This window comes from Spodoptera frugiperda, chromosome 25 (assembly GCF_023101765.2).
Source record: "Spodoptera frugiperda isolate SF20-4 chromosome 25, AGI-APGP_CSIRO_Sfru_2.0, whole genome shotgun sequence".
Lineage (NCBI taxonomy): Eukaryota > Metazoa > Arthropoda > Insecta > Lepidoptera > Noctuidae > Spodoptera > Spodoptera frugiperda.
The window spans coordinates 1,722,231-1,738,979 of NC_064236.1; the positions used below are offsets into that span (position 1 = coordinate 1,722,231).

The following is a 16,749-nucleotide window of genomic DNA, read 5'->3' on the forward strand; positions in this document are numbered from 1 at the left end:
ACATATTCAACAATCATCCGTGGTCTTATTAGACTAGACATATTTTTTTATTAGATCTATTTAGGTAACTTTTATACATATAAGTTTGTGATATAGATATAAAATTATATTATACATAAAAATAACTATAACCGAATATCATATTGCGTCCATTGAAATAATTAGAATAGAAAATTAGATTATATTCTATGAAAAAAAATAAACTAAATCTTTTAGAACTAAAATATACATACATAACCTCACATCACGATACAGGTGAATACGCTAGTGTAAGGCAACGAGTTTAAAAAAAAATTAACATTAAACATATAATGAATAATTATGACATTTTGACATTTACCTGCGTCCCGTAATTGGTATGTCAATCAACAGTGAATGTATAATTTTCCATTAAAATAAGACCTTAGGTAATCGAGAACAAGTTAATATATTTAATAAGCGTCAATTTTCACTCATCCATCACTCATATCTACTGCATACTGAGTAACTACTTTAGGTTAAACAGACATTAAAAAAAATATATTAAAAAACCAGCTACTCCTGCGCAGTTATATAGCTTAGTCGAGAAATGGGTGAAACACAAAAAAAATATTGGTGTAGTTCCGGAGATTAGCGCGTAGTATACTTTATACTTTTATATAATTATTACACAACATTACGTGACAATCAATAAGAGCCTCTTAACCACCTCTTATGACACCAACGGGAAAAGTCATCATCATCATCAGACTGAATACCCACTACTTAGCAAAGGCCTCTTCTCATACAGAGAAGAAGCATTAATCACCACACTTGCTCAAGACCGGTCGGCGATTTCGAAAGTATCAGGAAGAGTTTGATTGCTCAGTTAGTGAATTTCAATAGCATTTGAGGTTTGAACCCGATCATAGTTATTCGGAAGAACTATCCTGTTAGCTAGAACTGCGTATAATCCAGCTCGCAAACTGTTGAACACGTGTCCAGGCTTACGTGCGTGCATAGGTGCACTCACCCTATGTATGAGTACGTACACATAAATATGCATGTATGCACTATCGTTAGAAAATGTATTAGTTCCTACATCCCGTTACTGCACGTGCATAATATAAAACGTTTAACGATTTGTTTGCCTTGTTTTAGGGGATTTGAAGCATTTTTTTCGATAATGGAACTGTTATATATTCGTTGTTTGTTGTTTTCTGTTTTATATGATAGACAATAACACATATCATGGTTCAAAATAATTAGAATCGGACCAAGGACGCCTTATGGCTGTTTTCACCAACTCTAAACCATCTTTTAACTAAAAGTTACTTAGTGTGACGGAGAACTTACATTCACCCCTTACTTGTACTGTTAGATGTCACATATAGGACGGTTAAACCCAAAATGACGTTAAATGTCACTAAAATGACATTCAATATCACCAAAATATCGCTAAAATGGCACAAAAATATTAGCATAGACGTTCCTTAAAATTTTGAAAAGATTTATAAAAACAGGCAATAATCTCTTCAAAACGTTAATTGTATTATTCACTCGATATATCCATGGTTCCTCCGTAATTATTTTGTGTAAATAACAGTTTTTCTTAACAAATACTTTATATTATAGTTGGAATGTAAAACCGGGTTACGTTCGCATTTTTTCACGACACCGCAACTTAACTTGGTTACAACAACACCTTATTTAACGGAAATATCACGTTAATTAAGTAAACCCGACTAAAAAGTAAATGCTTTCTACTAAGATGGAGTTCGTGTAATTTTAAATTAAATAACGATTTAGATAACTCTACTTTATTAATGAGCGCAATGTCTCGGAACTGAGCCTCGCAAAAACGACAACTCGGTAAAAGGCCGATTAAACTCTAATTAATAACGGTTCACTAAAAGTATTTATTGAAATTCCTATAAATATGAAATGGTAATAAAAATCCGTAATTTACACACAATATGAAAATGGTTTCGCGCTGATTTATAAACGTTTTTGTTCCGATATAATAAGTTTGTGCGCTAAGTGCCGCCGGCGATACGTCCTCCTGGTCAAATTGTCGGCCGTAAGTTGGCAACATTTGTATATTCTTTATAATTACGGCATGCCACTCCTGCCAGGAAACACAAGAATGTTTTTACCGCATAAATATTTTTCATTGAAATACACAATTATGTTTTATCGCTAAATATAAATTAAACGCACGCTCGCATTCTCACTTTTTCTTGCATTGTTCCACACAACCCCACCTGCGCTGCGTCTGGGCATCGCTCTTCTATGTTTTTACTCTACAGTTTATAAGTTGATGTATAAATTGCACCCATATGTCACTGTTCTGTTCAATACATTGCAAACGTCTTTTGATTGATTACCTTTAAGAAGAATATAATAAAGTATCTTTTTATGACATATAACATAGAATTGTTAATACGTCTGTAGTGGATACCATTGTTTCACGGACAGACTATTGTTTATGAGCCGTGTTAAAATGGAGTTCTCAAACATGACTTTTCAGACAGCAATTAATGCGACTTACAAAGAATTCCGAGTGATACATTTATTTACTACTCACTATGAACTAATTGGCAAGTGAAATCTAAACGGTTTCACGATTTTTATTGTTGCAAGCTAATTATTTATCGTCTCGTAATTATTGTTGGTTTTTATTTATTTTGCAATAATAAAAACCGCGCTCGTTATCCAGTTAGTATAATAAATATATTTACTTATGATTTATTCGGTTGAGTACCTAGTTTTTTAAAAAAGGTATGTGTATTTATGAAAAAACCAAGTGTAGTGTTGCCATATTTTACTCACCCAGTGCAGTGTATCGAAAAAATCTTTTATTTATTAGATAGGCACTTGAAACCAGATAAAAAACATATAGTACTTTTATGTTGCATGTACATGTGAAGAGTACTGGTATTTTCGAAAAAAATCAAGGGTAAATTCGTCAAATATTGTCTTTCATACGTTCATATCATTAATACTTTAAAAATCCGATCGACTTTACTTTCAGTCACTTCAAAATTTGCATGAGCAGTTAACTGTATCTCCAGTAAAAATGTTTAAATGGAACTTGGAACCTCACTAGTGTAAAAATTGTTGTTATGTAAACGAAGTGCCTTTATTTTAGTTTATAATAAGATTTGCTAGACAATATTATGATTTTTCATTTTGTAAATAGAATACAGAATAGAAAATAATAATGTTATGCTGTAATAGTAGGACATAGGTACTATACAAATGCGTATAGGTTTACACCGTTACCGACAGTATATACAAGTTTTGCGAATGCAATGCACATAATAATAGAAAAATGGTTATTCAAATAATTAAAGATTTAAAGTTATAGTTGAGATCCTATTATTTTCTATTCTGTATTAATCCTGTATGTAATTATTATTTTTTACATTTACGTATACCTTTTTTTTTTTTTTTTTTTTGAGGGGGGAAAATCATCCAATGACTTCTCCCGCCTTGGGTGAGGCGGGAGGGAGTGTCAGACTCTTACTGACTAAAAACCACCCCGTTCCTTCTCCTGCTTTGAGCCGGAGGCCCGGTAACCTTTTACGTTGTCCGCAGCTCCGGAACATTTACGTATACCTACGTTTATATTTTGAAGATACTAATGCCCGCTTTCAAGAACGACCCCTAAAACCATATCTTGAATAAAAGTTAGTAACCGCCGTACTCAGAGTCATTTAATGGTAACTTAACTTAGTCCTTAGCAATTGTTTTCGATACAAAATCGTAATAGTTTAAGTAATCATTAAATGGTTCTGATTGCGGGAGTTACTTTGACGTAGCACCTAAACTGACGCCTTCCTTGTACCTACTGGTAGATGTCACTTGTCATTTATAGTTTAGTGATATACAAATGTCGTTAAATGTCACCTATTTTGGCTTAGGAGTGCCTTAAAATGGTTAGTGAAATTATTGGAAGGGGGCATTAGTTACAGCATCAACTATACATAATTATAAGTAGCCAATATGTAATTTTAAATGAATTAATTTTATTTGAGAGTCGAGAGAGAAATAGACTGTATTCTCTGTTTAAAAATGCTCAAAGATGTAGTTTTTAAATTTAAGTACATTAAAATTTAATTTTATGTCAAGTTGTAATGCCATTATGTCGAAGACTGTACTTTATTATGTCATATAAAATCGATATCACAAAATTATATGTAGTTTCTTTTTCTTACTAATTTTTATTTTTTTCTTAGAAACAGGTTCCTTTATGAGGTCAGTATGTAGGACGGGTCTAATTATGTAATTATAATTACTGTTACTGTTTTTGTGCTATTATTTTTTACTTTTTATTGAAGTTGCAACCTTAAAAGGATTGTATAATATCCAGTTGTAATATTAATTAATTATACAAACATTAACGATGTTACATCCATTTTTAATATGTCATTTCTAAATTACAGAATTTGTAATTCGTTTTTTTAATTATTATGTAAATCTTGGCCAAACAAGAATTATATGTTAATTAAATATCTAATTAAAAATACTTATTTAAGTGGATTTTGCTAACAAAATGTGTAAATGCAATAAGCAATCTACAAGGGTGTAAATTGTTGTTTATAAGTTTAAATTGAGGCAGGTGTATTAAAGTCGTACAATTAAATTATATTAAACGAGTATAATTTAATATAATGACACCTTGTATACATAGTGACTTTTTAATCCTCTTACAAAAAGAGTCCTACAAATGTATACCTCATAAAATACCTCTAAACTATTAATTTTTAGAAGAGGTGTGAATACAAATAAGTAATACGTGAAATATGAAACACCCTGTTAAAAAATATTGGCAACTTGATTAATTGTTTTTTTATAAAATCAGTAATTTAACGTGAAAACAATTTAAAAAGGCTTATTAAGAAAATATCATAACTTGAACTTCATACATTAACTTACAAGTGTTATCTTTATTTGAGAAAAAGAAAACAACTTTTTACATTTGTCCCAACTTTCAGATTTCTTCTCATTAAACTGTTCACCGCATAGAGTTAAAAGAATGTATACTAACACGCGAATATATCACTTCGACAGATAGCTACCAATACCAGCTCCAGTCGATGTGGCAGAAGTGCTGGAACACGCAGACGCTGGTGCACAACTTGCGGTTCCGCGAGCGCGGCCCACTCAAGTCCTGGCGGCCGGAGACCATGGCCGAAGCCATCTTCTCCGTGCTGAAGGAAGGCCTGTCCCTGTCGCAGGCCGCTCGCAAATACGATATCCCCTACCCGACCTTCGTGCTGTACGCCAACCGGGTCCACAACATGCTCGGGCCCAGCGCTGATGGTGGTGCAGGTATGTCCAACCATTGTTCTATTTCAAAGCTCGGATTACTGGCGAAAGCCCCTTGTAGTCTCCATTGTTTATCATAAATCCCATTCTCTATAATGTTGACCATTAATTTAATTAGAATTTTCCGTCGCAAGATATTTTTTACACTGCAAGCCGCGTCCGCCAGTCTTATCCCGGCTTAACGACAAGTGCAGATGTGCGCAATTTTATAATAGCGCCCCATCTCCGCCTGTCATGAATGTTGTCACAGGTTACTTTATATTTTCTTTTTTATTATTAAACATCGATTATGTTTGACAGTTCGAGTCTTAAGTTGTTATGAAGGGGAACTTAAAAACTGTACTCGATTAATCGTGTTGACGACGTATTGAAAGCAACTATGCAACACAATTAAATAATGATAATGCAACAAAATTATAATTATTTGTTTATTCATTATTTGGTATCAGCACTTTTCTATCCAAACCGAGAATAAAATAAACGTAAATGCAGCACTTAAAATAAATATCCAATATCGCGAAACAAGTGAATCTTTCGTTTACAATGTAACAAAAACTTGTAGGTACTATACTGTCGATCAAAGTCTTAATTAAAGAACTAGCCCTAAATTCAATCAGATGAAACGAAGGAAGTAACCTGTGCTACGGCATTCTGTAAAAGCCACTAACCAAAACTACCGTGCAATAGGAACTAATCAGTGTAAAATGTAAAATGTTCGTGTATGTATGTGTATAAATATACGTATATAAGGTGTGTGCGAATATATTTGGCATTGCGAAGTTATCTGCTATGCGAGCGCTCTGATGTCCTGTACATTGTGTGTACGATACATGAAGATCACCACGTTTGTTATCTATAGTAAGCACCTTGGAAACCAACCTCATTTGGGCTTAAACTAGAGAACGACACAAGAAAACGTATTTTGAACACACGGAATAACGTTCCAACGAAATCACGATATTACAATACTGAAATAATACTATATAAGTCTTCACACGCGACGACTAACCTGTCCAATTATTGCCGAAGAAACGGTTTTCAATAAATAGTATTTACTGATATTACCGGGCAAAGTGAATACTCTCGGTACGGTTCAGTCTCAATTGGTACAAACCCTGACTTTCCTAGGAATAAAAAGAAAGATTAGACCTATAGTTACGCAATTTAAATATATTGTATATTTATTTGTAAATCTACTATATTTTATATGCTTTCAAACCAGAGGGAGATAACCTTTTGCCACCTGATGGTAACCGCTTGCCATCAGCGGGCTGTAAGCTTTTTTGCTGCCAATAGTAGAATGAAAATCTGTTTACTGTCTCCCGCACACTTCCCTATCTCTATATTATATTCGTATTATACGTGAAAATATTGACAAGTCACGTAAAAATTGATAAATAAAGGGCAAATTCTATTTATTTTACATGTTGCTCATGGATCAGCAGCTATTCTGTACAATGCCTGGGAATACATTACATAGCTAAAATATGTAATGAAAAAATATATTCGTAATATTTCATACATTATATAAATTCCCCCCAGTACATTTTACTTTACCTGGGTATTGTATAGAATACTGGCATTATACACAGTGCCAGTTTCAGCAATATTGTATCAAGCGAGAAGTGGTACATTCCGGAGTTCAGATGACGAGCGTTGAAGCGCTTTAACGGTCAGTGTGCAGTCTTACCCATTGGTTTTTTCCCACAAAAACGTCTAATGAAAAAAGCGTTATCGCGCGCCAGACATATCTATAAAAATATATTAACCAGCGCGCGCTAACGATTTTTACGTGTACTTACTTGCACACTGTTAACGTGCATCCTTGCGTGCCCTGGCGCGTATTTGTTCGATTGGCATAAGTATAAAAAATTGCTTCGAATTACTGTCCGAGCCCGTCTCTATCCCTAGTTTTCGTCATCTGAACTCAGTCTAATCCCGTTCCCCTCATAATGCCAAGTAGTTAAGTTTCAGTAAGTAATATTGATCCTCTTTACGCCGAGTTGTAGAAGTAATAATGCTGTTTTTTCTTTTTACTCTGCGGCTAAAGAGCTCACCATTGCAAGTAAGTTAGATGTGTACTTCATTAACCGCCGGCCGCGGGGAAGTCGCTGCGGCGGCGGCGACAGCGGCGGGCGGCACGCTCAGCACTCCCGACACAATGTTTCTGCCGCCTGTCGCGCGCGCCGCTCCGCTGTCGCTGTGGCTGGTTCCCCGCGGCCGGCCTGTAACATTTCATGTTCGATGTGTCGATACTTTATTTTAATTTGGCGTAGTTTTCTTGTGTCGTGTTAACAGCTTCGTGGCAGATATTTGAAGCATATGATATGTTTGTCGAGCAATACTGAGTGCGCTTTATGTAATGCAATGCCCCAAGCATTTACATCGACGATGCGAGCCGCCTCGCCATGAAAGCCTCGCACAGTCGATACTCCCTTTAAGTAACTACTTAATTTTTTTACACCCAATCCCCGTACAGCTTGTTCGAAATATGCAACCTCCTTATACCTCCACTATCTAGCTCTATATTTAATTCCTCGCTAATTATGAATGTTTCGAATAAGCTATTACAACAGAACGCCAATATTCCTTACGTGTTCACGTTTTACTATTATGCGACTTTACAGATTTAAGACCAAAGGGAAGGGGCCGACCACAAAGGATCTTACTGGGCGTTTGGCCCGACGAGCACATTCGAGGAGTAATCCGCGCGGTAGTGTTCAGAGACACCCACGCGCCCTGCGCCCCGCAGGCCACGAACCTTAAAGAGATCGAACTGCCGGGCTACCCCGCCATCGCACCGGTCAGTATCACACCACCCAGCCGGCTGCTCTCGGTATTCTTTCCTCGCTGTTTTACGTCACCCCACAATCTGGCACATTCAACTATTATATCTAAAAATGCCACACGTGATTCCTGACGTAAGATTGCGAGTAAGAAGCATTAACAATTTTCTACGAACTTATTTATTTATTATATTCATGTTTATATGTTTGGCCCCACAACTCCGCAGCTATGCGAAAATGCCATTGCGATAGTCAATTAGCACAAATGGCTGTGCGGTTGCCATGCATTTGGTTACTTAAGATATCGACGTTTGTAACAATAGAGTCCCGTGTGATAACATCGTTACACGGGACTGATGTACCATCGACTTGCGATCTTGTAGAGTGTCGAGCAAGCATTGTATGTGGCGGTGTGCGTGTTTCAGGACGGTGTGGCCGTTCCAAACGCGTACATCGGATGTGGCAACGGCCGCGAGGGTCGCATGTCGCCCAACGCCGCCGCCGCCGCCGCCGTGGCCGCCGTGGCGCACGGCCTGCGCCGGCAGATGTGCAACATGGTGGCCGGCCAGCGCCCGCCCGACCACCCGCCGCACATGGGCCCGCCCATGCAGTCGTCGCCGCAGCTCACCTCGCCGCTGTCCACCGGGCTCGAGTCGCCCCTGTGCTCGCCCCCGCCACCCGGCCACGCGCTGGAGCCCGCCAAGCATCCAGATCCATTCCGCCCCTTCGCCTCACCGACTGAGAGCCGCTACAGCGACCGCGATACCGCTTCTGACATTACGCTGATGGGTCCCCCAAAGAATGGACAAGGCCACGCCAGGAAGAGCTCTGGCCAAGGCTCGTCTCCCTCCGAGCTGGACGCGGTGGATGGGCGCGCGGACATCTGAAGCGAGGCCGCGGGCATGGTGCCGGTGATGCCGCCCATGGGCCTGCCGCCGCCGCCGATCCCGATGCCCGCGTACAAGTACTTCGTTCCGAACGGAAACAGCTCCACCTATTATTAAACCGTAACGACGCGGGGTCCCCACCACCTGCAGAGCTCCCCCACCCGACCGGGTGCTGCCACTCCATGCTCTGTGGACCCCACGCCCGATACATTGTCTCTCTTTCAAACTGAAAGCCGATATAACAGTCGACGTCATTAATTTTTATCACCGCAGTGCAGTCAGCATCACTAACAGCGGTATGTTTGAATTTATTGCATTTACACAAGAGCTTGAAGCACGTGTTATGGTGCTGACTGTGTAAATGAGATGATTGATTTAAATTTATGAAACTTTCTGAAACCTCGTGAAAACAGATCTAGTAAGATCTTTCCTTGTATCCCAAAGAATTTGTGTGAATCTGTATGTATTTTGTTGACAAGTGTTTTACGTTTTATGCGGGACAGTTGAAACTGCGGTGACGTAGCAAACAATATTGGCGGTATCAGGAGACACGACAGCGCTGTCGCATAGTACTCACTACCGTCAGGCGGATCGAAGCGACCAGCCGCGAGATGCCAAATGTTGCAGTCCTCGGTGCGGATTGCACGCAGAGAGTAATATAATTGTGTGAAGTGTGTGTCGGTGCAGGCAGACACATCGTTGCGCCCGTTGCACATTCCAAGGACGAACTGGAGCTGTTTACCACTCGGAGTTTAGAGACGATCACGTGACGGGCCCGAGACGGGTTAAGTTGTTTTAATCAATATTTCAAATCGGCATTAATTTATGATCATATATTTAATAAATTATTGTGGACTCGCTGTGCAATACAATGCTTTGTTATTAGTTAACTTTTGTAACTTTATGGATTTATTATAATTTTATCATTATGTATTGTGTTCCATTGATATATTTTAAGTTTTCTTTAATATCCTTTGATGGGCGCGGGCGCGTGGTCGGCCACGCAGTGCGCCGGCGCCGCCCGGTTTCCACACACTATTATTATCTTATCATAAGTAGAACTTCGAGATACGTGTAAGTTTAAACTAATGCATTACAATCTAGATCCATCTGTGAACGTAGGGATTATCAAAATTTAAAAAAAAATATATTATATATACGTATGTATACATTATATAATATATGTATATTTATTCGGCCCGATTCAAAAGACTGTTCGGTATACCTATTCATTATGATTCAACAAACATATTTAAGAAATGATGGATTATCTTTAGATTTAATTCTTAAAGTGTAGCTGTCCTATCGTTTCATGTCAGGTCGATGTCAATTTCTCTAGTAACCGTCATAGTGAATAGTGTGTGTTGTCGCTTGCGGGGCTCCCGCTTCTCAGCTCATTGTTCACTGTTCGTGCAGCGATTCACATACGTGTAGAATTAGTGATCGCCAAATGTAATTTAGATGTACTCGTATCGTTAGTCAGTAGTGATTGTTCCAAATGTTAGGCTATGTTAGGTGTACGCGACGGTGCCCGCTTCTACCTGTTAACAGTAACACCCCTTCCTGTCCCTAGGGACAGTCTCAGATTCTGACTGTACTTTTCTAGCGTGGCAACATTTTAGAACCTAGTGTTCACACTCTAAAATATTTTTTAAACAATTCAACTCTTGAATTGTTGTGCAGGCGTTCAAAACGCCTATAAACGTGGTTATATTTAATACTACGATGCTTTAGTTAATATTATCTTCTGTTAAACGTTCAAGGCTCGTTATATAATTATTATTATTTAATTGTTTATACATGTAAGTGACGGAATTAAAGTTTGTTGTTTGCACAAAAAGGAGAGTGAACATACCTACGTTAAAAGACAGAACAAATAATTTAAAACGACACACAAGATGGACTCTCTACACACAAACTTAATTCACGTCAATAAATGTGTTGCCACTCTACATAAATACAAGATACCACATCTTTCAACGACCTATTTTTATTATAATTAAGAAATAATTTTGTTACACTAAGAGATTGTAAAGCTTATTGATAAAATAGTGTTATTTAATTAAGAACTACGAATAAATGCAAGATTATTTTATTTAATGAAGCTTTCGGAACCAAGTTTAAGGCTCACAGCTGATACTTTCTCACAATGATCTCATGACTTGACTGAGTATGGTTTCTGGCACAACGCTGGTACGACCTGGGTGTGAGCTACCTTCACACGTGATTACAGAATCACTTTATAAAATGTAATACAGGTTTCCTCTTCCCAATTGACATTGATCCGTAACTCCGTGAGTCTTCTGTAAAGCGTTAACTTCGAGAAGCGTGGCCCGCCGCACTTAGATTTAGGTGCACTGAAATCGCCAAGTACCTACTGAATGTTCATCATTCATTTGTCTGCTGTACCACCTATGCATGATTAGTATTATACATTTCAATTTGCTTATATTAGCTATGTAACTACTCGTAGCGAGATCCAGTGTTATTCGACGCTATAGGTCGCGGGGCGGGTGCGCCCGCGCCTCGCCCCGCGTGTCGCCGTCGCTAGGACTTTAAGGTGTGTATGTACAAATTTGTTTTATCAACAACTACTTCCTGGACGCATAATTTCGTTTCATAGTTTGGATTAAAATTACTAGTGTTACCTTCTTGCCGCAGGGGTATCCACGATTTAGGTATTGTTGGCGGAAATTGTTGGCGTTCACGTATTCATTTATCGCGTTGTGGGGAGAGGCTGGCGCGTGGGAGGCGCGCGCGGCGTGCGCGCTGCGCGTGCGGCTGCGCGCCGGCGAGGACTCGTCGCAAAACATGGTGACCATGTTTTATAATTAGTCTCCAAGTGGCCTTGATACTTCATTATTATTTGGTATTTGGAATATCCGGTTCGGTTAAAGTTTGGAACTAGAATATAAAAAAGACCAAATTATTAAATTTGTGAAAAAATTATTACATCTGCAATTCAGATTAATGTTAAAACTATTTGGCTGTCCTTTTGGAAATAAATTTAATCTAGGTAAAAAAATTAAAAAATTATATACTGGGCCTATAACGTTTCGGACGAATTGCGTAGATTTTGGTAAATTTTACTACGCATATTTTCTATTGTGTAAGGTTAGGCTAATGTGTTCAAAAAATAAATTAAAATTTAAATTTTTTGAAAAGTAGAAAGTGCCTTCCAAATTTTTGACCACAGTAAGTGTTGGGGGGATGCGGCTGGCAGCAGCCGGGCAGGACTCGGGCTCGGCACGACGCGGCATGCTGCCGGTATACGCCAGTCGCTATAGAGCACTGCACTATTGCTGCCCGCCACCCGAACGTGCTTAAATATAAAAAGTTAGAATAAAATAAAAATTCAAAATTATTATATAAAAGATAAATACATATGACTATTATATAGAAAAAAATATACATAAAATTATATATTTGGGCGATGTGGTAATACCCTGACAGGCAAGCGATAGCTAACTATTCGATGTCCAAATTGGTTCTATTTCTTTGTGAACGATAACACGATCACTAAAATCCATTAATTAAACAATGCAGACATGCAAGTGCCATTTGTTTTAAACTGAATCACTTATGGTTCATATTTTTTTGTATCAGAATGTGGATTTTGTAGTTATAATTAAACATTAATTTATTGTATTGGAAAACATATACATTTCGGATTACATAAATAAGTACCTATGTGTTATTTTCGTGATAGATAAGTAAAAACTTGTAGTATATAAATACACCTACAGAGGCGGTTTTGGTTGGTTTGTAATTTACATGAATAGATGTTAATTTTTTTTTATATTAGTTAATCTAATCGTTACTGGCGACCATTACAATGTGTTATACTGCATGACAAATCTTAACTTTTTTTGTGATAAATATATATAATTTGAAGAACGATATTATATATCTACTGATATGATTGCTCTTTTGGATTATTATAATGTGGATATTTATTTGATGTAGCGCAACTGCCGCTGTTGGGCTCAAATTGACCTTTACTTTAGTAGCATGTCCATTGTAACCAAAAATATTTTACTTTTACAATTCCAGTGTTTAATGTGCGACTGTTTAGTTTTAAGTGACATTGTCGTTAGGTATCCGCGTACCGATACCTATACATATACTGTCTTCTTGCTTTTTACTACTTGTAGGTATCAGGTAATGACCTAGGTACATATCACTACACAGATTAGGTTTTGTCACCCCACTACTTTTATTACTACTATCAGATGTTTTGTTAATAGTTTCACTGAAACCTATACTTACTGGTCAATCTCCTATGTATCTGGTAACTGCTTGAATGAAATCAGTTGGTCAAACAACTCTCTTTCCACCTGTCTTATTATTGGGATGACAAAATCAAATAAAACAAGTATTTGCTATTACAAAAAAATGTAATTTTAATTTTATTACAATATTGTAAACAAACGTTAACTTGGTTAGTCTGCGATAAAACTATTGTTATTAATTAGATTTCACTATCAAACTGCCTGGTTTTGGCTGCGTTTTGTAATAAAGAAAAGAACTTTAGGTACTCATATACAATGTACCTGTCTAGTAACTTGCAATAGACAAAACACGGCCAAGACCGCAGTGAGCACAGATTATTTCTTTAATTCAGTTATTTATTATTAAGATAATTTCGAACTTATGTTATTCTGTGTTCCTGAAATGGTGTAACTTTATTTGTATGTAGGTAAACACGTATTATTATAATAACTGTAAGTAAATGTTTAGGCAGTTGCCACGCTATGTCTACACCATCTCAGTAGAATCATCGTTTCATAACCCATCTCTTTTTCGGTACAAGTGGAATCTGAGAGCAGAACTTTCGCTACACTCGCTACAATATTCTTAGTGGTGTTACGATTACTCTTTAAAGGCACAGAGTTAGTAAACGATGATTGTACAAGTGGCACACTAATATCGATACATTCAGTGTTTATCTTAAGTACAATTTATGAAAATTGATGTAATCTTTTAATCATGCTGGTATTCGTCTAGATGTTACCCAAGTGAACACAGGTCTATAATGGCCGGTAAATAAATACATTGTATGTAGTATATCTGTCTCCATTAAATTCATTAATTTAAGTTTGTTATTGTCACAGTGTACCGTTGTCTGAATAAATAATATAACATGAAAATAGAGCAAGCGTGTTGTTTTATTTCAAAGTTGGTATTTTTTGTTTTGCCCTGTCCCTTTTAATGTAGGAAACTGTTTATAGATGGCGGTAGTGATTAGTTTAAATTTTTTGCTGGCCAGATGGCAGCAACATTAGTAACAGATCCTGTTTAACCAATACAAGAATAGCCATAATTATTGTGTATGCTGTTTTAAAAAACTACAGCATTGTTGGTCGACTAAGTCATGAGTAAGAGATTGACCTCACATAGGTATAGCTACGTAGGTAATTGAAATTTATATCAATAAGACTATGTCTCATCAAGTCCGTTGCTTGTGGTCAGACTCCCTCGCACTATTATTTTAGTGGTACCTAATTATGAATGTCAAACGGATAGAACTTTGACATGAGTTCTTATATTTGATTGGTAATATAAACACCGAGAGTTGTTAGATATTTTATCTAGGTACCTGTGTTTACTGGGTAACCAGTAACCCTAAAACAGAAGCGTGAAGCTATATATGAGCAGTTGCGCTAGTATTCTTTGGTTGGGCACGCATGTTTCATGGCGCTCTTCTGTAACCTAGCGCCCTAAGCTCTTGCCAAGCTTTTCTTAGGGATACAGCTCTGCCTAAAAATAAACATTGCATATATTCGAGATTAGTTTTAATGTAGATATCTATGGGCGTTTAAAACTTTACACAATTTTATCAATAGCCTAACCAAGTCCGTTTAATTAAAAAGTTGGAAGATAAATGAAATTTTAAAAATCAATGTGGGTTGATGTCGTTAATCGATAGGGTTATGTGGGTACCTGCCACCCTAACATGACAAAGTGGTTGACATAAATTTGACGGCTTTTACTGCATTTCTTTTTATTGTTGTAAGTACATGAGTATAATTTAGTAAAACACAATTACACAAAAATGTAAAAAATCACAACACTTTGCCAAAAGACTGCATGATACACAAATTTTAATATGTAGTAATAAATAGAGGACAGCATATTCCACACAAATCTACATCACGTTAGAATGTCCAACCCACTTAGCTATTTTGTTGAATGTCGAAATTTAAACGAAAATTTTGCGTCATCACAATATTTTTTTCAATACTGGTCTCCTATTTTTCTTTCTTGAAAAGGTTCTCCTATGTAGGTAGTCGATATTATATTAGGTATCGATATCGTTTTTTTTTTATGTAACACATTCAAACACAATGTATTTTGTTATTGAATTGAATAAATGAAAAAAAATTATATTGTGATTAGCAAAATTTTCAAACTAATAATTATGCAGCCCTGCATGGCATTCACATTGAGAGTAGTATACATTTTCGTTTACACAATTATTTACTTCACATAAATATGTATGTAAATTAAATAGGGCAGAACGCAAAATACAATAAATAGAGTACTTATATCTAGGTACGGTATGTGTCTTAACGCTATAAGTCGATTATAATGTATATGATAACTGCATAGTAGGTATGTAAGTAGTTTATTATTATTATTCATAGTCCATAGGTATCTTACGAGACTAACAACCTTTAATAGGATTATGTAATATATGAGTAGATGCTTAGAGTACTTCCTAATTGGTATATATAATGAAAGTTTATAGTGAGTATATTATATCAATGATGATCCAATCTATTTTATAAAATCATGCTTAGAAAGGTATTAGAACCTCCACAAAGAACAGTTGAATAACGCCATCTACTGTCTTATTGAAGAAACTGACGTTCCTAACACACTGAAATACATAAGTCGTACCTAAAAGGCTCGCGTGTCGCATGATGATTAAATTAAATGTCCTAAGCCGAGCTTAGGTCAACATTCCGAAACTCCTCAGTCCTATCACTCTTTCTACGTTACGGTTATCACTAAAAATATTTTTTATGAAAATCTATCGGTTTACAGGTACTTTTAGCCTGCATAACCTACTAACACTTCCAGCGTTTGAGGCATATGCGCCGAATTACCAATGTGGTTAGTACCTAATAATTCTTATACTTGTAGCCCATTGTACACTTTAAGGACAATGATAAAAACCCATTGCTGTAATACTTATGACGAATGTGGCTAAAAAAACAGTCATTTATTACACCTACAACATCGAATAGAAGCTAAGTACCTAGGTACCTACAGAATATAATAAAATCTATCATAAAATGTGTTGTTTTCTTTCACTTTCTGTGTGGCGGTCGTCGCGGTAGCCCAAATGCTAAGCACTCAACAATCCGAATCCAAAAGTATATAGCCCGGTCTTACGTAATATCTAACTGTATGTTCGTTCCCTTAAAAAAAATGGCGGTCGCACGACAAACCTCTCAAAGTTGAAAGCGCCATCTCCTACTTAGAACACGAACTACTTTTAGCCGCAGTGAAACCAATACCATTTTAATTTCTTGGAATGTTCAATAGAGGTCTCTGTAAGCTATAGGTAGTACATTGTAATGTAAATGTGTCTGTGGCAGCCATAGTTAATGTGGCAGCAGCACATGGAGTGGAAAGTTGGTAGGAAACTGAACCGAGCGAATAAAGCATTTAGGCAAAGACATGCTCTCAAATATCTTCACTTTAAAGACCGTTAGGACGATAGATCAAGAAGAACAAGCCTAGAGAACACCGATTCAGTTAATAGAATTAACGTT

The 16,749-nt window shown here is 36.9% G+C and overlaps 1 protein-coding gene across 2 annotated transcripts in view; it reads left to right on the forward strand.

Moving 5' to 3' along the window:
• Positions 1-14,123, forward strand: part of LOC118282471 (protein bric-a-brac 1) — a 263,672-nt gene extending 249,549 nt beyond the window's left edge. The window contains exons 3-6 of one of the 2 annotated variants that reach the window (XM_035603557.2): positions 5,035-5,295; positions 7,343-7,357; positions 7,920-8,095; positions 8,504-14,123. In XM_035603557.2, coding sequence (XP_035459450.1) covers positions 5,035-5,295; positions 7,343-7,357; positions 7,920-8,095; positions 8,504-8,965 — 914 coding nt within the window. In that variant the 3' untranslated portion in view covers positions 8,966-14,123. The remainder of the gene's footprint in view (positions 1-5,034; positions 5,296-7,342; positions 7,358-7,919; positions 8,096-8,503) is intronic. The other variant, XM_035572671.2, reaches the window with a different exon arrangement.
• Positions 14,124-16,749: the final 2,626 nt, after the last annotated feature.